General features: G+C 39.2%; 1 protein-coding gene across 3 annotated transcripts; it reads left to right on the forward strand.

Annotated features, from left to right (window-relative positions):
• Nucleotides 1-1,765: 1,765 nt before the first annotated feature.
• igsf5b (immunoglobulin superfamily, member 5b) lies at nt 1,766-21,977 on the forward strand. 3 transcript variants are annotated; one of them, XM_042487297.1, is made up of 10 exons: nt 1,766-1,888; nt 3,968-4,062; nt 6,569-6,880; nt 11,452-11,579; nt 13,685-13,850; nt 14,356-14,487; nt 18,294-18,318; nt 19,044-19,132; nt 20,047-20,111; nt 21,590-21,977. In XM_042487297.1, exons 2-10 carry the CDS (start codon nt 4,014-4,016, stop codon nt 21,698-21,700), a joined length of 1,077 nt encoding a protein of 358 aa, XP_042343231.1. In that variant the 5' UTR covers nt 1,766-1,888; nt 3,968-4,013; the 3' UTR covers nt 21,701-21,977. The 3 variants fall into 3 exon arrangements, with proteins under 3 accessions (XP_042343231.1, XP_042343233.1, XP_042343232.1); XM_042487298.1 differs by lacking the exon at nt 1,766-1,888 and adding an exon at nt 1,920-2,006; XM_042487299.1 differs by lacking the exon at nt 20,047-20,111.
• The last annotated feature ends 266 nt before the right edge of the window (nt 21,978-22,243 follow it).

Here is a 22,243-nt window from a genome sequence, read left to right on the forward strand (position 1 = left end):
ACACTATTTAAACCTTCGGCCGCGCGCGCACACACACACACACACACACACACACAGACACAAATCATCATTGGCATATTCACTGAAGCCAGAAAAAAAGTGTGCCAGTAAACTATTATGCGCCTGCTTAGTAAAAAAAACAAACAAATCCAAAACAAAACGGGGCCATCAACACCTTGCGCACAGCAGACCAGAACATATCCATAAGCGCAGTTTCAAGCTATCCAAAAGGCCAACTTGCACAGCACAAAACAACACAGCCAAATACATTTTTGCAGCACAGTTATCAGTGTAAAATAACTGCCCAATAATGGTGTTAAACTGCACGGCAGCAGCTCTTAATAGAACAGAGACTGTACCTTGGCTGGGTTTGTGCTTCACAAAAGGTAAGATAAAGCAACTCATGAGTGCATGAATGTCCAAACTGTTCAAAATGTCTGTGTGCACATTCATCAGGGACAGGTGCGTGAGTCTACAGCAAGCGAACCTACAGTAGCCTACGCAACGTCTGCTGACCATGATGCTTAGTGTTATTTCAATAACTAGTAATTTTTCAGTGTTTCTTATTAAGTTTTAAAAGTTACTTAAGTCACCATTTTTTCGTAAATAGCAACAGTTTAACTTTTATTTCCTTTATTTTGAAGAGAGTGTTGTGATGTTGGCCTACACAGTCATGGTTGCTGAGACATTTCAGCCAAAAGTATAAATATCAACCTCATGGTGGCGCTAGAGGAACAGTCAGGAAACCTGGTCACCAAAGTCATGTAAATACTGTTGTGTCTTGAATTCAGCTAAAAAAAAAAGGCCACATTCAAAGGTGCCTTCGGGACGGCCTTGTTACTCCACTGCATGGGCGTTTAATGAGATAGTGGGCCTCTGGGCACAGATATGCAAAAGGGCCACCCATCTCCGGCATAGGAGCAAGACACAGAGTTTGAGGTAGTTTTGCCTTTTTTATTGTTGTTGATTGTATCTCTTTCTAGTCCTCGTGTATTTTTTGTGTGTCTATTTTGGGTAAATTTGTGTGTTTATTGGTTGTTTCGTGACTCTTTGGAGTCAAATCGTGTCTCTGTAGTTGTTTTACCTGTTTTTTTAGTTATTTTGTGTCTCTTTGCAGCTCCTTTGCATGTCTTTGTCTTCTTTTTGTGTCTCATAGTGTTTTCTTGATTGGTGCCTGTTAAATTGACTGACATTTTTGTCAGTGAAGGCCAATAGGCCTGTTCAGTAATCGATCCATTCCCCACTGTGACGCAGTTGGTCTTCAAATGCAGCCTTTGAAGGCTGAAGTCCCTGGATTGGGACACAGTAATTGTCCGTGAACCATGAAGGTCAGCACTTAAATTCTTGCAATCCAATAACTGATGAAATATTTCACTAAAAGCCCAATAAAGTCATTAGGATTTATCCTCTGGGGAACATAAATGCCTTTAAATTTCATAATATTCAAAACAAATGTTAAGATATTTCGGGCTGGACCAAAGTGATGGAAAAACTTACAAACAGACTGAGATTGCCATCCAGAGTAATGCCACTGGGGCTAAAAGTTATCAAAGCATGTCATCCCCTAGCTGTAAACTACACTGTACATCTGCGAACTTTATCACACATTATCCAGTGTGTGTGGATCCATTCATTCAAAGAGGGCGGAGGTTTACTTGTTAGGTCCCCTGAGAACTGGGGACTTACAAGGGGTATTGTTTGCAGTCTGAGTCACTCTGTATATTTACGTGTGTGTAGCACGGGGCAAAGTTCCCACTGACTTTGGTAATATTTAACGGGACAGTTTCGGGTGATGGCTGAGCACCAAGAGTGAGGAAAAAGCATCATTGTTGACATATATCCACTATGTTGGACACTTGCCGCTGATCCACAGAGACACCAGACTGAGGTGAGTCACACAAGCGCAGCGGGATTTATGGTTATTTATTGTTCACTTAACTTGGACTTGAACTTTATTCAGGAGACGCTGCTTCATGCTGTATGTGAAAGAAATGGCTGAGAGACAGGTGCAGTGCTGCAATTTACTTATACACAAGCAATTTTTGGTTACACAGTGTCTCTGAACAAGTATCATACTTTGACCCAAATTAAATTTGAACTGAAAATGTTGCACTTTGACTACAATACAATCTGTGGCAAAAATCATCAGAGAGGTCCTTTCATGGAGTAACAGTTTCAACAGGTATTGTCTTGTCTGTTAGAAATAAAGTGCTGGATGTCCCAAAACTTGCTCTAGTTTAATGAAAATAGCCTATCCCAATTTTACCCAAATATCTTGGCTCTCTGTCTACAAATGTCAAACTTGCAGCCAGACGGTGACAGTGACCTTTCATTTGTAATATGAGCAACAAAAGTCTTTCTTCATGTTTTTTTTATCAATTGGATAGTGATTTAAAAAATCTGGTATTTTCTCTCTTGAACTGATCCTGAGGTCATTCATGCTTTTATGTCTTCTTGGTTACACTTCATTGTAATCAGGATTAAGACAAAGAATAACTTCAAGCCTTCAGCCACTACCTTTTTGGAAAAACTGCATTAATGTAGTGTTGGAATAATTTTGGTTTATTTCGATTAATGATGGGACTTGCCGAGCCGATGTTAACAAAAGTTTCATGGTGTTAAATAAAGCTTGATTAATGTTAAGAAACTTTTTATTAATTTATGAATTGCACATTCATTTTTGGTCACGTTATTTGTGATATGGTGACCTAATAGGTTGTGACCAATAACTGGTGTCTATGCAGATTGATCCAGATTAGTTAGAAAAGTTATTAATTGTCATTAAGCACGATAAATAGTCAGGGAATGCAAATTAGGAATGTACTAGTGCAACAAGTCATTGTTCCACATGCTACACGATATATAGCTCTTATAATAACCAAGACCTGGATGACTAAGAATCCTTACCAAGACAAAGCTTTAAACTATTTTACCATGTTTGGATAGCAACATGAATCTTAACTGGCCAATAAAATACAACATATCTTTCTTCTACATCTATTTTTTTCCCACAATGTGACTTAAAAACTCATAAACACAAAAAAGTCAGAAGACAGACTTCCCAACTTGGAAAATGGGACCATCGGAGGATGTTAAATGCAGCATAATATGCATACACTGCTAACATTCTTATGTTTAGCAGGTATAGAGAATCTCAGGAATGAGTCCTAAAACCTGAACCTGAATCTGTTAGTGTATCGGCACCTCTGGATCCCTCGTCTCAAAGTCTGCGGGTTTTTTTTGAAAGTGTTTTTGGTGAGATGATAAGGTCTGTGATTAACACATGAAGAGATTTTTCATGTTTTGTTCTATGACATAAAATACATCAGTAAAAGCACGACTTGCAAACTCTTTAGCTTTTGTGACTAAAAAAGACAGTTGCTAACAAGTGGCTAAATGAGACTACAGGACTTTATCAAGCTGAACCGCACTGAACACGGCTTTACAGCCTGGCAGCAATGGCTAGCAGTAGTGTAGTTCATTTTAGCCTTGCATTAGTGGTGGCATTCATTTGTGAAGATTATCTTGCTGAACAAAACATGTCAAAGTGTTTGATTACCACAGAGCTTATATTCTGCAACTATCCAAAATCCAATGGAAAAAAAACTCACGCTTTTAGATAAAGGAACCACGGCAACTTAAGCTTCTGGGTTGGTCTGCAGGAAAATATCATCCCTGGGGCACTCTATATGGTTCTCCTTCTTAGTGTAGCACATTAACATACTACCATTTGCTAATTGGTGCTAAACACAAAGTACAGCTGAGGCTGATGAGAACATCAATTCATCCTTTTAGCATCATAAATGTGTGTACCAAATTTCATGGCAATCCATCCAGTTCTTGTTGAGATATTTCAGTCTCGACCAAAGTGTAAGGGAAAGACACAGCCATCCCCAGACTGAAGGCTTGTCACTGCATGGCTGAATACTTGAGATCATGGTCAACAGCCCTCCTCTTTTTGTTTCAGGACCATTCAGCAATCAACATGGATTGACTGCATTGACTGATAAAACATGGACGTCTTTTCTGTCTTAGTGCTACTACTTTCATGCAGGATTCAAGGTTAGTATTCAGCTAAAAAAAAACACAGCAGCTTGTTTGAGTTTTGTGTCAAAGAGGCCAGTAATGCGCTTGTACTAACTGCCAAAGTCAGTGTTGTGATGTGCTTAATAGCAGCACCCTTCAGATTAAACCCACAGTCTAATTAGAGGGCCTAATGATCTATCTGCACTTTATAATTAATTCTCTTCAAAATGGCTGCCTATCTAGTTAACAGTGAGATGTAGCCAGTGGTCAGGGGACTTCAGAGTCACTGGTTCATGGTCCCAATAGGAGCATGCACAAATTATGCTCATTAAACTGCCATTCTTTGATTGCAATGAAAAGAAATAGCCATATAGGCTGCCCTAGATATTTCTCAGGCCTAATTTCCAAAGGGGGTGCATTATTTATAATTCAGCATGCTGGCTGTGGACGGTAACGCAGTTAGCTCACCACAAACAAGTTATACATCACCCTGAGTACCGTGGTGTAAACCATCTATTTCATATTTCACGGTTTGCTATTAATATTAATTCCTTTACTCCTCCATTTGTCAGTGAGAGAAAGCCACATAGATACACTGGAATTCAGCAGGGCACAAGTGCACTGATGTGTCTCTGTGGTAGGGTGATGTTTATGGAGTAATCTAAGTGAACAGTAGGCCCTGACAGTTAATGCATAGTGGGTTATGAGCATTTCCTCTCGGAGTCGTCTTCTATTTTGGTCCTAATCGTGTAATCCTTTAACAAACTCTGCAGGTTACTGTTTAAATGTTTACCCTGCAGAATGATGCCCTGGCCTCTTTCTGACAGCTACAGATGGATTTACAGTCTACTATTAATGTTAGTATTTCTTCCCTAAATCCTTTTTGGCCTCATTTATGCACCCGGCCAAATCACCAACTCCATCTGGACAGCCACAGTAAAAATACAGATTTAGGGAGTTGTGCTGTCATTCTCTGTCTTTGTCTCTTTATCCCTCTGAGTCTTTCTTTCTTTCTTTAAAAGCAATAACTCAGATTCACTCTGATCCCCATTGGTTTTTCAGGTCTTTGAAAAAAACTGAGTCTAGGCATAAAACACATGGTCATTTGACAAGTACAAAAGAAAATGGCAACTGCTATTGATTAATCACATGATAACATATGTCAGTGGGGCTGTAAAGGGTAACACTCACTAGTTTAGACTAGTTTAGTCTGTTACCAGGCAGCAACCTCTGAGGCTAAAAAATTAAGCTAATGCCAAAGTGCCAAAAACTGCAGTTCATTATATGGCAACTTGAGGCTGGCTCCAAAACAGAGTCAACCCCCATGTTAAAATCTCCAACTTTACAGCAGAAATAAACATGTTTACAGCATGGTACAAAACTAATAAAAAAACATGGGATGATTTATTTATTTATCTACTTTATAACTTATTTTTTTATAACTCAACCATTTGAATTGTATTAAGGCCCAAAGTAATACATATTTATGGGTATGGCTGCTTAAGTAACAGACTCCCTACGAGGGGTTGCTACAGTCTTCAGATCCATCCCTCGCTCATTCACAGCTCCACCCTCTCATCCAAATATGGTCACTTCTGGCTCCAAAAAAATCAAAATTGCATTGGCCAAAGTGCCAAACTCCAGGCCTTAAAATGGTTGTCCGCAAACTAGTGGGTGACGTCACAGTAGCTACATCCATTTTTTAACCCTTTGACACCTGGACAAAATAGGCTTGTGATTTCTTTCAGAACATGCGAAGAAGGCAATGAGCACTGAAAGAAAGAAATATCCTAAAAATTGCAAGAAATTTGTAAAGAGTACAAGAAAATTACTTAAAAAATATGTTAAAATTATTTTTAAAGAAGGGAAAAAAACAAGAAATGACCCAAGTACTTAACGGTTCTAATTCTGTCACATAATTTTGAATATGTAATTATAATTTTAAATTCAGTTTTTTCCTAGCTTTATAAAACTAATTTTCTAAATCTACACTTTTTTTTTGCAATTTGCTGAAAATTTCTGACCAAGTTGCTCATTGCCCTTTTTCACATGTTTTTCAAAGAAATCTCACCAATTTATCCAGGGATAAACAGTTTGTGAAAGGCATCTGAAAGCAGCACAAAAAAAGGTTGTTGCTCGAGGTTTCAAAGGATTAAGCTACTGTGTTCAGCCAAGAAAGACTCCTGCACATTGTAACCAAGTTTTTTGTTTGTTTGTTTTTTTATGGATTAAACAGCTTTACACATTTTGTTACTTTCGAACCGTCAGGTTAGCTGTTTCCCCCGTTTCCAGTCTTCGTGCTAAGCTAAGCTAAACAGTTGATACATATTTGGTGGACATGTATCAATATTTTCATCTAACGCTCAACAAGAAAGCAAATAATTCCCAAAATGTTGAACTATTTCTGTCAAAGTGCTTTAGCAACAGTGTTTGTAAGTGGTGCTCTAGTGATTTTCACTCGTTTCAAAACCTGTTTCAGGTTCAGTTCAGGATGGAAGGATTTATTATTGTGTTTTATGTCTGTCTCTCTCTGGACCTTTAGCAGTCGGAGCTCAGATGAAGCTTTCACCTGAAACACTAACTGTGGTGCGAGGAGAGGAGGCACGGTTTACCTGCAGTGCCCCAAACACCCAGTGGACCGTTATGGTGTGGCTGCTGAACGGTACAGCGGTTCTCACCATCTCCAGGGAGATTGGTGTCCTGCCCTCTATCAACCCTAATGTGACGGCTGAGAAAAGCTCGGGGCGAGACAGCTGGGTGTTTGTTCTGAAGAACACAGAGAGGCAAAACCAGGGACAAGTGACCTGCGACCTCCAGGGCATTGATAGGAAAACAGCAAACCTGTTTGTACAAGGTCTGTATGTATGCGTATTGTTTGTGTGAAAGACTCAGAGGAGGTACTATGTGCATGTGTGTACGCATGTGTGTGCATGTTAGATGATTCACCGGAGCAGGAAGGAAGCAAGGAACTGTTTTATTTCTGCTGCAGAGAATTTCAAAGGCTTTTTTGTGCAGCCAGCTCCTCTCAGGGATACTCACTTTCTTACAAACAAGAGTCTGAACACACACACACACACACACACACACACACACACACACACAAACACACACACGCAAAGAAGCGAAGGAAACGAAGCAGATGGCACCTGCAACCATTGCAGAGTTAGTGTGCGGAAACACAGTGAATTTCACCTTGACAAGGCAAAAAGGAGGTAAATGAAGGGACTGAACAAAAGTTATGTCGCTGTTTTCATTCCACCCACTCACACATTGCAGCCTCTATTTAAAAAAAAATAAAGAAAACAAAGAGACAGAGACAAAAAATGTTGTATTTTGCCTAAATATTCAAGGTGCTCATCCAAATTAAGTGTGTTTGTATTAATTTAGTTGAAGTAGGGACTCAAGAATGATTTTTTTTCTGTAAAAGCAGCTGAACAAGCACCTGAGTGATCAAACAGGGTATATATAAAGGGTGGGAAATCATTTGGGCCTGTGTGGTGGAGCACAGTTGCCCAGGCATGTTTGATGGTCTCTGTGACATTGTTAATGACAGTGTGGGTGGTGTTGGGGATAGGAATTGATTGAGCCTCAGATATAAATACCAGGTGGAGAGCGCTAGAGTCCATGCCAGTCAGAGCAGGCAGCAGAGCAGGATTTACAGACTACAGCTGCAGCCAACCTCCTCTCCTCTCCTCTCCTCTCCTCTCCTCTCCTCTCCTCTCCTCTCATTACACTCACTCACACACTCACAATCACTTTTTTTGATGTTGTATTGTAAAATAATAGGTAACTTTTTTATGTTAAATATAATTTCAATCCAATCCAAATTTATTTAGAAATCACATTTTTAAAAAACAAACAGCAGGCCCTGTTAAATCCAAAAAAACAGAGAAAAAAAAAAAAAAAAACAATCAAAAACCCAAACTCACAAATTTAATAAATACCTGTTTTTAAACTCATCATGATGGGAATCCTAGCTGTGGAATCTCACATGCAGATTGAAAACCAAGATATCACCAAGAAATCAGCCAAAAATGCCAATACCAATTTTGTTGGTAAACAAATCAGACACTTTATGATAATATAATATGTTCTTGGTCTTCTGTGTGCTCCACCTCAAAAAGGTTGTTTTTTTTCAACATTTGATGGAGATAATCTAACCTTTTTACAATTAGACTATTAGAAAATTAGAAAACTATTAGAAAACTGGTCTTCAACTTAATTTTGGGTGGCATTAAAAAAAGTCTTACAAAGTCTTACATCTACCTTAAGCTGCAGGAATCTCCTCTCCTCTCCTCTCCTCTCCTCTCCTCTCCTCTCCTCTCCTGTCCTGTCCTCTCCTCTCCTGTCCTCTCCTGCCCTCTCCTGTCCTGTCCTGTCCTGTCCTATGTGAGGACTGGGTGGCACGTTTATTTGCTGGCGATTTAAGAGTCAGAACTTAATGAAAATCTGTAGTTCTCTGCAGCTCTGATGCTGTTGATATCTCACGTTGAGAGCACTGCAGAATTTTAACAAGTAGGACTTCCCTGATAGAAATACAGCAACCAAGAAAAAAAAAGTTTAACAAATGAAGTTAGAGTAATATCACTGAACATTTCCACACAAATTAGGGGCCGTGTAAAAACGATTAGGGGTGAAGGGGAGGTCAGAGAAGGGTTAAGCAATTTTTCCTTCTTGCTGAAGGGAGGGTACTTAATTAAAAAGGAGGGTCAACAGTGGGGACCCCATTCCTGCTCAAATAAGTTTTGTATGACTCCTTAGTTTAAAGATCGCCTTATTAAAAATTGCTATGTCTGAGCGAATAACTGATCACTAGAGCTGTACCCATCTCGAGAATTATGTCAGTCAAATTGGACTTGGTTGTTCAATACTAATATTTGACTATTTGTTCCTCTTTTTTCATATAGAGTTTTTGAGTTTGAACAGGGTTTGGGTTACAGTGATGTTCACGTATTGTAAACAAGCCCAGTTAGCCCTCATGCTCATGCTATCAGCAGAAGTAAGTTTGTAAGTTCACCACTTATAAGCAGAAAGCAGAAGATACTGTTGTCTTGTAGCTTAATCGGACAAAGCCTCTCTTTTTGCAGGCAGCTACCTCCTTCTCACTAAGACTCACGCTGGGTCTGCAGTTTCCTTTACCTGTGAGCAGCTCGAAAGCTCTGCAGCCAAATCTGGGGACCAAAACATCCCCAGATGTTCATTGCACACTGGCTGACAATAAATAAATAAATGAATAAATAAAAACACTGCTCAGCTTGAAGATATTTCAGTCAAATGAGGGACCTCCGACTGATGACTCAAATCTTCCACTTTCAGGGGGCGGCCCTACAAATCACTCAGTGAACACATGGGGCCAGCTCCTACTGAAAAGTGCATAGCCATAGCATCATGTGACCCATAAAAAACAAAGTCTTTCCATTTCAGTTTTGCGAAATGTGTCTTTTTTCGAATCACCTTTAGTACCACCTCATGCGAGCATAAAAACTTAATAAATGGGATTTTTTTTTTAATTGACGTCTTTCCATTAGGCATATTGAGGGTTAATGGAAATCCACCTGCATCCCTAGTGACCACTCTGTTCTATTGACACAGCACAGTTTTAGCTCACATAGAAGCGGCATGCCTTTAACTAGATGACAACTTATTACATAAATACTTCAAGACTTTCTTGGACTTGTTCCTTCCTTGACCTTATCATTCAGCTTATTTGCAGCTGCAGTCTGTACAACCTGAACTGAAAACTCAGCTAAAACAAAATCTGCGTGGAAACATCCTCTCTGCAAAAAGCGAGAGGAAACAAAACCAATGACCCATCGTCTCCAATATATTACGGAAAGAGCCTTCATTGCTGCCAGTGCCGCAAATCCCCACTGACATATGCAGCCATTAACAGTAGTGCATGGTGAATCAGGCCTTCCAGTGTGGATGCAGAGGATCGCGATGGCCTGACACAGCCTTTGAATTAATTGTGCATCCTGGCACGCCCAGTTAACAGTCAGCAACTCTGCCTGTGATTTGTGTACTGCAGCTTCAAATATACTGTTGGAACGAAGCCACAAATCCACAGCGGGCTGGTTGACGCTGCATGCTATCATCCACACTCTGTCCAATATGAAGATGATGTAAATATGACAACACATGCCTGCTTCCTCTCTCAGCTGCTTATTTCTCTTACTCTCTCACACAAAAATAGCACACACGCACATGGACCTTTCACTTGAGAAAATCAATATGGTTGCAGGAGCTGTTTAGTACAAGCAGGGTCTGCAGTAAGCTGCGGAAAAGGAGAACCCTTCAATATAAATCAGAGAAGAGCAAACATGCCTGTGATGTTTGGCCCGTAGAGGCAGAGTGCCCTCCTCATTGGAATAAACACCCACACATGCAGTGAATATATACTCCTCATGCACGAAAAAAATCATGCACATACACATCAATTCTGCACACAGACACGTCCTTAAATGCTGCCCTCAAAGCAGCAATTTCCCCTCTGAGGACCCCTGCTGAAAAATCACTGAAATTAGAGTTAGCTGAGAGCACCCTGCCTCACACAGCCTCACACAGCAACTCAAAGTCTGCAGTTTCCCCACAGTGATTAACCAACCTTATGAAACCTTATTTCAGGGATCACTTAAATTGGAGCTTTGGGATAGAGTGCTGATGTCGTTCCTTTCTCTATTCAGATGTATCAATCTGCCATGATCGCCCAGAGCCCCTCATCAGTCAGTGCAAATGAGGCTGCTGGTTTCTCGCCAACCCTTACGCAGGGGCGCAGAGATTCTCTAAGAGCAGCCGGACTCCACCCTTTCAGAATTGGATGGTACGATGTTTATGACACCAAATCAGGCATCAAATAACAGCCGCTGGAAAAAAGGGACAGCCAATAACGTGCACAAAACATCAGAGGATTTGAACCGAAATCAACACAGACATGTCATTCGCTTAGACAAAGCACCAAAGCTTCTGTAATTATCTTTCTGTCTATAGCAATTGTCTGTTGCATCCACCGCCTTTCATTCTACCAGACAATAGACTTCACATATGAGATACTGTATCTCCCAGGGCCTTAAGTGGCTTATTTGGCTGGTGGGGAAGGAGATGAAGGGGAAAAGAGAAGAAGCATTCGTCAGGCAATCGAGACTTTGAGACACATGATCAATCATCCGGGACGAATGAAATCCGTCTTTTGTAAGTGAGCATTTCAACTGGAGAGGTGACGCTCATCTTTGGCTACAGATGCGTGCTCGCAACATGCATTTCAATAGAAATGTATGAATTTTTACCCATTGTCAGCAATCATAAACCCACTCATTCTAATACATGTATAGGGAGCTATAGCAGTACATACATATATACATGAATGTAAACACATAAATAAGAAAAGCTGAATCAAGCTGAAGTGAATGTGCTTTCCTCTGATTGCAGAAAAGGGTAGCGTGAAAGTCGTTGGGGATGACAGGTTGGCTTTTAAGGGTCAGTCGATCCTGTTTGAGTGCCAAGCAGCAGGATGGTACCCTCAACCCGCTTTACAGTGGCATGTGAATGACAAAAAGGTAAGTGCCGCCTAATTAACTTCTGTCATTTTGAAAACTTAGCAACTCTTTATATTAGAAAACACTCATCAAGTTTATGGTGCACTATTGAAACTCTTCATTAATACACACATATAGATTTCTCTAAAGCAAAAAGTGACTGGCTGCTCAGAACACAACAAAAAGACTTTTATCAGCTGTAACCCTGAAAAAGTTCAATGCACTCAACTGCATTTGGTATATAGCATTACAAGAGGTATAAAATGGCTTTTTTTGTTCCTCACAAAATTCACAGACCTCTTTGTGAACATTTGAACCCAAAGCACTCTGTTTTCAAGCACCACTGAAAACAACAGTGCAGGCTCGAATTTTGTGCCTGTGCAGAGTCAGAGGAGGTGCAAATGCTGGTGCATTATTGCTTTCAGGCTTTCTGTTGAAAGAAAGACTTTACCCTTTAGGAAAGTTTGTCCTGTTGAGCAGTGAACTGCTTCCACAGGGGTCAAACAAATTCTACAGATTATCATGCCATTATATATAGGAAGCTGTTGCTGCTGAATTTTCTCATGTGTAACTGTTTAATGCTCAGCACCTCAAACATCAGGCCTCTCAGGTCAGGCAGAGGTTTTTTTAGCTGTAAATGCTTAAATGTAACCATTTAATTGCACTTGACTGTTACTTTTTTGTGTTTTCTGTTACTATGTTGATGTTGATAACTAATGCTCATGCTTTATTCTTATATTTATGTTACTCATGTTCTCGTATTTCAATATAAAGGGCTTTGAGTTTACCTGTAATGAAATGTGCTATATAAATAATGTGCCATTGCCATTGCCATAAACCAAATGGTCTAGAGCTTGAATGCACTAAAGCGACACTGATCTCGGAGCCTATTGGCTGATGATGTTAAAGCCTCTGGGGGTGAAGGACAATTTTCCGGGCTGATCTGGTGTAGCAAGCAGATATCCCAGCCAACACTTCCTCTTCCATTTTGGCTTATCTTTATAAGTCGATTTCTGCATATGAATACGGATAAATAAAATAAAAAAAGCTGATATAGAGCTTACTTGTCGTGACATGATAGCTGAATGATTTTGAGATTGCATTTCTGCCAATTGTGCATGGCCTTTCCAAACAAACTATCAAACGTAATGGGTCAATACTACTCAGATACTTCTGATATCAAATTCTTGTCCTGTCATCTCCAGTTTCTGCTTTTATGTTCTGTTTATAGAGATTTTAGCCATGTTGATTTGACACTAAATTGAGCATTCTACTGGCTAAATGAACTGTCCCAGACCAAAGTGGTTTTTTTTTCCCAGCTGAAAACACCAGGTGCTCCTTAGAAAATGCCCAACTGCGAGTGTTTTAGAGTCCTTTGGAGGCACAATGTTTTTTTGGTTGAGACGCTTTAGTTGCATCTGGTAGCTACAACAAGGAATATGCGCAGAAGTAAACACGTCGGCCCAAGGTGGAGTTGCTCTTTTGATGAGGGTACGGCTGAAGCATTCAGGGAGAGAGGACAGACCTGCTGGTCTGTAGGGTTCGTGAGAGGAAACATGATATTCATACAGTAGCCATTACAAACAGATTTCTCCTCCATTGTTGTTGTTTACCACTTGTACATGTGAGATGTGACATTTCATCTTTGTGGTCTTTGTCCCTCCTCCACTGTGACAGTGATGAGTGTGGCGTTTTAGCATAGACTATATATACAGTCTATGGTTTTTACCCAAATGACAGCACTCAGTGCAGAATTCACGCTCAGTAGCTCGTGGCACTGCTGGGGTTTGTATTGCAGCATAAATATGTGGTGCTCACATTGGAAAGTATTAAAGGAAAATGCTGGCCTCAGAAAAAAATACTTTTGTTGACATGGCCCCTAAAACAGAGATATTACACATCTGTAATGTCCAATAAGCTCAGCTTTGTAAAGCTCAGCAATCTAAAAATAAAGCATCACAAGAAAAAAAAATTGTTTGACACTTGTACTGTTCCTTTAAATACAGTTGTGTCTCAAGTATTTACAGAATAACTGCAAATTCATGCCAAGTCAGACTTTAACTATCTTGATTAGTAAGCAGGCTATTAATAATACTAATTCTCTCCATCTGGGGATTGGTGTGGAGGTGAGCCAGGCTGAATACAACATCAGCAGTCAAGAGTCAGGGAAGAGCCTCTTCACTGTGACCAGCAACCTCAGCGTTACAGCAGCCAAGAGCTCTCATGTGGTTTGTCTGGCCTCTGTATCTGCCCTCCCCATACCACTGAAAAGCAGCGTCCATCTCACAGTGGGTGAGTGTTTCACGCTAAATAACATACATGCACACAGATACATTGTGAGAATCTGTCTCCACAATCCCTCTCTCTCTTCTCCTTTATACTCTGTCACTCTTTGTGTGTTTTACTTTGTTCTTTCTCCCTTTTTCTGTCCCTTTCTCTTTTGGGAAGCCTGTGAATCATCACTGAGCATTTTTACTGAAGAGGAGAGTGGAGTAGAAAAGAGCTGCCAGATCAACACTGCATGACTCTGCATCACAGAGCAAACCCCTCAAAGGCCCAAAATACAAATACTGCATTATCATCTTAGTAATGTTCTATTTGTAGTTGTAACATTTTCTTGAAATCCACTCAAAGCAGCTCCCTCTGCAAACACTCTCATGCACACTACTGCAAATTAGAACAGGAAACTGAACACAGCTTTCTTTACACTATGTCTGCAAATCTGTAATTGAATTGCAAAGTAACAACTGCTTCAGCATTTCTCTGCCAAAACACCGCTGTGACCTTCTCTGCTCAGTTGCAGAGGTGGTGCAGGAAGAAGATGACTGCACAATCCCCCTGGCGGTAACGGCCTCCCTCTCTGCTGTTCTGCTGCTCCTCCTGCTCTGTGTCTGCACCGTCCTCTGGTACAGACAAAGGAGACAAGCAAGTATGCACTTTTCTCTTGCTTGAATTGCTTCAGGTGAAAAAAAGAGCCCCCCCAACACACACTTTTCCAGTACAGAAACTGTGATTAAAGTATAATGAAGAAGATGGGCGGTTACACGCTGTGACTTGGCACTGCCCTGTGCTGGCCTTCACCAAGGGCACGCAATATATTTTCTGACAAAGGTAGAACATTAGTTGTCAGCACAAAGCTTTTCTTCTCAGGAAACAGCAGCAGAACAAAGGTTACAGAAGTATGTTCATGACTGCAGGGTTGGAGGTTTGAATCCAACAAAAACTGGGACAAATTGAACAGGAGGAAGTTATTACTGTTAATCCCCAACCCAAACTACTGCAGAGGTGCTTCGGAGCAAACAGTTCACAAGTAATATACCATGAAGTAGCATGTTTCTTTCTGCTACAACATACACACTCAGACAAGTTGATTCTACTTAAACAAGCTGATTGCCTTGAACAATGTAAGTAAATATAACTATTAATCTTAATTTGTGTGTACTTTACATCTAATTCATAAATTTACTCAAAATTGAGTTATATATATTTAATTTTGCGAAGTTGTCGCAACTTAAAAAAATCCAAGTTTAATAAAATAAATCTTTTAAAGTTTTAGCAACTTCTGTAAACCAATAAAACTGCAATATTATTATCAGTATAGGTGCAGTTGCATATTAGTCAGTCATATTTGTATAACCTCAAACAAGAAAACAGAACTCACAGATCTCCTGTTTCATCATTGGCCAAATTATCTTGGTTTACTCAAGTTTACTCAAATGTCTGCTGTTAAGTAACCGTGCTGTTTACTTGTTTACTGTCTTTTTATGAAAATACATCAGTTCTGCCTGAATATTTCCTACTCGAGGCATGTCTATAAACTGTATGATAGTCTTACTATTTTGAAGTGCAGGGAAAAATTGCAGTGTGGCATTGCTTGATTAACGAATATTGTGAGGTGGCCTACGTAAATTATATTTTAAAAGTCAAGCTAAGGGCCACAATTGGCCCGGAGGCCGAACTTTGGACATACCTGACTTACACTAATAACATGTTGCATTTGTTTGAAATTGTGTCTAATATATAATTATAAATATAAATTGTGAACCTTGCAAGTTACAGTGGAGCTGATTTTTTACTTTAAAAAAAAAAAAAAAAAAAATACTGTTTGCTATTAAGCCACGGCTCTTTTTAGGTTTGTTTGCTGAATCAAACAAACTTTACTGCACTTCCTAGATACTCAGCATAGTAGCACAGAAACTCCACCACCAACTAGTGTTTTGGAGATATAATTGCAGAGCGATGCAGACACACCACCACACATTTATAAATGCTCACAATAATGTATGGTGTAAGCTAGAATAGGTTCTGCATACACATTAGCATTTTACTCAGTGACGGACTTTCAAAGTTATAGGGCTAGCAACCACTTTGCTGCAGTCTGGCCAAAAAAACATTTAGTGTCAACTTTGTTCTATTGTACTTTCCAATAATGTCTTCTATTAAATACCAGCCAAAAACGAGTTATTTTACTTTAATAGGACTGGTGATCTCTCCTCTGCGAGTTGTAGGATTTAATCAATGTGTATCAGGATGTTGCAGAAAAATAGGTTTAAAAAATAGGCAATTATAGTGAGTCTCCCCTAAACAAATAAAGGGACCGTATCCTGGTCCTGGGTTAATAACCCCGTCAGTCATGATAAAAGTCATTGAGATATGCAGATAGGCTGACAGTCGTTTGGTGGAAATGTAGTGACTTTGGACATGTTATCAGCCTTTGTGCTTGAAGAAATACAGCTGGTGTTACACTGGCAGAAATGATCCCTTGGGGAACATGAGATTCTGACTCACACCTGGTCCTGCCAGATGAGTCAGTAAGTTTGACTGAACATACCCCGCTGTAACACAGTGTCACATTAAGCTTTTGGACACAGCTTGTGCTGTAGATTTGACAGAATAGTTACACATTTTAGGAGACACACTTTACTGCTTTCTTTGTAAACTGTTATATGAGAAGATCAATATCATTTTCTTGTCTAAAGGGAAAATTAAGAAGAACAGGGGGAAACCGCTTACCAGGCTCTGTTCGAAGATAAAGACAGTCACCTCCAAAATTCAACTGACAAATGATATCACTCTTGGGGTATTGCTTAGATAAAAAAAAAAAACATGAATGTTATTGAATTAGCTTTAGAGGTGTCAGTAGGTGGATTTTGTTAGCTTTGGACAGCAAGGCTACCTGTTTTCTCATTTCCAGTCTTCCAGTCAACTTTGCATGGATAACAAAACTAATCCTCAAATATTTGTATTGAACAACAAAATCCGATTCCACTGACATAATTCTGACTAAGGTACAGCCACAACATTTTGTGACACTGCGTCATTTCATTTGCTCTGGCAAAGGGTCTAAAATTAGCTTGTCTACTCAGATGTCATATTTCCTGCCTGCTGATCGGAGTTGATCGGAGCCAGAGCCAATAAATACCCATGAATCCTGCAGAGTCATTTGTCCTGGGGGTAAACTCTGATTTTAAACTTTCCCATTAAAGCCAGATATTAGATTGGTATCCTTATTCTCATTTAACTCTGCAAAAATGCCACTAAGCATAACTCCCAAAAAGTTGAACTGCTCCTTTAAGAGAGGCACTTTAATTTTTTTTTTAAAGACTAAAGGTGACTAAGGCAGCATCAAATTGCTTGGCTCAGGAATTTCTACAAAGCCCATTAATAAGGGTTTAATACCACCACACAGTGAGACAGTTTTACTGCGATTCCTTTAGAGCTCATAACCCAACAGGAATATTTGTGATGTGGCCGGACTACTTGTCACCTCTCCAAACAGAGAGGTCGATACCTTGGCAAGTCCTGGAAGTAAAGTGGTGTGAAGATTTTTAAAAAATCTGGCCAGGAAATAGGGATACTGCAGAGATGTTTCTCGAGCGCCATCTCTGTGGGGATCATTGTTCTATAGCACAAGGAGGCGGATTGGAGAATGCCTGTTTGTGCGCGATAACAAAAAGTGGCCCTAAGTCACGCATTTAGAAGTCAGTGTAATCCCTGTGACTGATTTCGGACCATTGCAAATCACGGCTATGGTTTCGAGCTCAGGGATTATTATAAAGCAGGTGTGACCTTTCTCCTCCGGCAGCCAATTCTGTACCTGAAACGTGTGATACCTCCTTCGCCGTCATCCTTACAGCTTTACTGTAACATCCCTGAGCAAGTTCAATTAACTTCATGACGATGTTTCACATGTTACAGGATGTGGCTCACTTCCAAAGCCACTAAGCTCTTCTTTGAGTAATCCACCTCAATGGGGACTAATGTATGCTTTGTAATTATTGGGAGAAGGGATCTAATATAGTCGCCCTCAAAGACTTTGGCCAGCATGACAGCAGGGATTTAAAATATAATGACAAAGGCAATTTCTCTCCCTGTAAAAGGAGCAGTTTATATGTCTCCTGAGGCGTGCACCATCTGCACCATTGTTATATTGTTGTGTTTTCGCCATGGTCAGGAGGACCTTTGGCAAAGACAGCCACGAAGCTGTGTTACAAAACTCATTAACACTCAGCTCCAGCTTTCACCGTTGAATTGCAAAGTGACTTGAGGCTATGATATTAGTGCAGAGCCCAAAACTAATAAACGGCGGGACATTTATAGCTTTCATGTTGCTGTAGATGCAGTGAGCAAGTACAATGGATCTGTGGTCCATGCAGTGGAGTATAATAAAGTTAGCGGCTGAAAGCTCATAATAATTCTGTAAACTTAATGCCTCTTTTTTTTTCTTCCTTTCAGAACCTGGCCCACAGGACTCAATATGGTAAGATTTAAGAGCTCTTTTCCTTGATACCTTTTTCATGATGAGGCTATTTTCAAACAATGATGGATTGGATTTTCTTCACTTTCCCAACTAACATAAAGAACTTTAAGATCAACACTGCAGTCTGAAGTGACTTGAGGAAAAATAGCTGGCAATAATCTGTGAGAGAAGCAGAGACATACAGTCCTGGCTATATCAAGCTCCATTTATGCTTTACATAAATGAAAACGAGGACTCAGCATGAATCTCGGTTAATATGTACAACTTATTTCTCAGAATGAATAAGCTTTTATTGGTCCTCATTATAAAAGAAAATTGAAGACATGAATTTGGAATTACATGCATTAAATAGTCATTACATTTTGTAACAACTTAATTAAGATTTGAATTGTCGTTAGCTCATTTAAGAAGCAGATATATTCACACTATATTTGTCAGCATTTTCCCTGCAGCTAAAACACATTTACAGCTTTCCCATTGAGCACAGTGAAGTGAGAGCTGAGCGCTTTGGTTGACTCTAATAAAATGCACAGAAAAATGATGTTCATTTTTTATCTGTCAAAGCACTTTATGATGAAAACAATGCAGCAGCCCCTGATGTACTGCAGCTTTGTGAGAAAAGAAAATTGTCTGTTCACAACAGCAGAGCCTCTGACAAAGTGACTATGCCGTATCTCTGCTAAAGGTTATCTTTTCCATTGGGCTGTTCATTTGGGCATTTGCAGGTTCAACCAATCAGTAAGCGGGAGAGGCCCGGTTGCTGAGGCGACAGGGGGGAAGGTCAACCTGGGATACTCTAGTGAGGGCCTCACAGGTGAGATAGTGACACCAAGTTCACCATGATAATTGTAAACTGTTTCTTCACAATAACACTGCTGACAGCAGAGCATCTGGGTGCACACATAAATAATTCAATTAATCCTCTGAAAAACTGAAGCAGAAAGTTAAATCAGATTTTTATGAAGCCATAACACTGTATCTAGTGGACTGAAATAGTAATTGATTTCTACCATTCGAGTATGTTACCAAAAGTTTATGTTATGTAATACAAAAAAATCGATACTTGACATTTATGTATTGATACGATACTGCCATGCCAAAATATCACAAAACTATGCTGTTTTGATTTTTCTTTTGAAAGCCATTATTGAATGTATGCTGAACATTTTTAGATTTTTGCATGCAATTTGAATGCTGTTTTATTAATTTATTGGTTTCCATTTGTTTAACCTGCATTATGATAGTCATTTACTTGAATCTTAAAATTTGCATCAGTTGTAAGTGATGATGTTCACGTATAATTATTCTGTCACAGTTATATTACGATTGCCTGGTAAAGACATTTTTTTGATTCTCCACCAATATTACTTTGGCAAAAATTCAAACAGACTTGATGAATCTATTGAAATTCCTGCAGCAGAATTTAATGTAAAGTGTATGTGATTTTTAGCAAATGGGATGACAAAAGCCATGCAAAAACAGCAGTACGGTCATTTTACTAATTACTATATCACTTACAGTACATTGCCACAGTTACTGGGAACATAGTACCCCAAGGAGCACAGAGCAAATAAAATCTTTGCATCACAGCAAGGGGAGGTACCTGCAAATGGCCAGTTAAGCAGCAATGAACTACATAATATACAGCTTTAAGTCCAAAGTGTGCTGTAGTTGGTCAGAGGGGCTGCAAGGTGAGATCAGGCTAAGTTGTTGTTTTTCACCCTGCAGATGCAGTTTACAATGAGCTAATCATGGCAACTCGTAGGCAGAAGGACTTTGTCAGCTTTCACAAGGTAAGATAGAGAAAGAGAAGGTGGGAGGGCAGAGAGACGGAGAAAGAGAGGAGAGAGAGAGAAAGAGAGAGGTCTAAGCCTTACTGGTAATAGACGAACAGATTGCTGTATTGATTCTGGATAACATACTGTATCGATATCTCATGTAATATCCTGGTGTCTAAATATGAATGGAGAAGGGACAAGTGTTCCCTTGTGGGTTTATGTGGCCTCTTTTCCCAATTACATCTGATGTGGAGCAGCTCTGACTTGAGGTCACAAAAGTCACTTTGAGGCTTTTTAAAGGTTCAGTGTGAAGGGTTTGGGAGAAGTGAAAGAAAAGCTATATTATAATCCAAACCATGATTTTATTAGTCTTTAATCACCTAAAAACAAGGATTGTGTTTTTGTTACCTTAGAATTAGGAAATTCTACATACAGAGTGGGTCCTCTTTCACATAGTCCGACATCAGAATCAGAAATACTTTAAAGATGTCACAAGAAAGAAATACGGACAAATCAAACACTGAAATGTAACAAAGTGCTGTAAATACAGCATTCTTACAGCAATATACAGTTTTTGAGACAAACAAGAAAAAAAACCCAAACAAACAATAAAACACTAAATCGTGATGCTTTTTGGAGCCAATATTACACTGTAAACTTCAGATTCTACTGCAGAATATTGTTATAAATTTCACTTTAATATACTGCTGATGTAATTCATATTATTGAACCTGTAAAATAATGGTTGGATGCTGTCAACTACAGTAGTTTATCCCATTTCTATGAGAAATTTGAAACAGCTGTAAAAGGGCGATTTTGTGTTTCTCACTTTGCATGTGAGATTCAAGTGTTTTGATTTCCATTATGATGACTTCAAGAGAAGGAATTTATTTTAAAAATAATAAAATTATTAATTATTATTATTATTATTATTATTATGAGATTTTACAGTACAACATCATAAAATCCCACTTCCTGTCTGAAAATTTTTAAAACTTCTGAAAGAATAATTTAAGTCAGTTTAATACCCAAAAAGGCCTTATTTTTAGATCAGTGAATTCAATGCCTTTTAAGACCTTTCAAGGATCTGCAGGAACCCTCCCAGGGTTATCATTTAAAATGCTGGTTTTAGGAGAACAGCCTTTTGTAAAATCAGGACGTGCTACACGCACAGTGTCTCGCTGCTGTTGCTACCTCCCGTGTTGCCTTGAATTCTGGCTCCCCATGACGGCACATGCGGTGTAAAAAGGGCTGCCGGCTTTAGACAGGCTCTTTCACTTTCTCACGTATGCCACTGTAGTTCTTCTACAAGGCATAGCACAGGGGAGAAATTTCAGCTCTGCAACCTCACCGCTAGATGGTTACACTAGACCTTTCAGGCAGTGTTTATCCTAAACTTGTATACAAAAACCTCCACAATGTCACTGCTGCAGTGATGTAGAAAATAATGTGGTGTATTGTCACTAAAACCTAAATCTGATGTTGTGCCCCAGGTCCCGGACGTCGTGTCCTCCAGCAACCTGTCTCTGCACCATGAGAGCCAAGCTCAGGTGTGTCCATCAGAGGAAAACTCCAAGAATGTCAGGAGAATTACCACAGTTTAATTATGCTTATTACGATATTATTTCATTTAAAAATATGATTTTAAAGATGTACACTATTATACAGTTAAGTATTTACAGGTGAGCCACTCACCAGAGTTTGTATGGTATATTTTACATTTTTGTAGAGCTAGAAGCTAATGTTGTGTGATTTTTAGCTAGATGTGTACAGCACAATTACCTTAAGAATATATTGTAGTACCTTAACCTTAAACATTTAATGTATCCTTAAAAATGTCAACTGTTTTGCAAATATATACAAAACACATTGTTTTTATTTTTTTTTAAATAAACTCTTTTTTTGGGTTTCTATTATGGTCTTGGTTTATATTTCTAAAGTTTAAGCGGCATAGTCATTTATATATTTTCATTCACAGAAACAGTATTTAAAGAAATATATAATCTTATTAAGATTGCAGTTCTTGTCAAAGGTCTTGGCCATTCAATGACAGAACCCCTAAATGTCCTAAAAAATGAAAACCTTAAAGAACAGCCTAAACAGTCACTTTAAAGATGTCACAAGAAAGAAATCATTATGATATATTT

The sequence above is a fragment of the Plectropomus leopardus genome, chromosome 5 (assembly GCF_008729295.1).
Source record: "Plectropomus leopardus isolate mb chromosome 5, YSFRI_Pleo_2.0, whole genome shotgun sequence".
Lineage (NCBI taxonomy): Eukaryota > Metazoa > Chordata > Actinopteri > Perciformes > Serranidae > Plectropomus > Plectropomus leopardus.

What these genes read in the sequence shown, in the direction of transcription:
- igsf5b (XM_042487297.1), top strand. Translation starts at nt 4,014, where the DNA reads ATGGACGTCTTTTCTGTCTTAGTGCTACTACTTTCATGCAGGATTCAA. An exon ending in ACTTTCATGCAGGATTCAAG is followed by an intron (nt 4,063 to 6,568) that starts GTTAGTATTCAG and finishes CTGGACCTTTAG; the next exon opens with CAGTCGGAGCTCAGATGAAG. An exon ending in AGCAAACCTGTTTGTACAAG is followed by an intron (nt 6,881 to 11,451) that starts GTCTGTATGTAT and finishes CTCTGATTGCAG; the next exon opens with AAAAGGGTAGCGTGAAAGTC.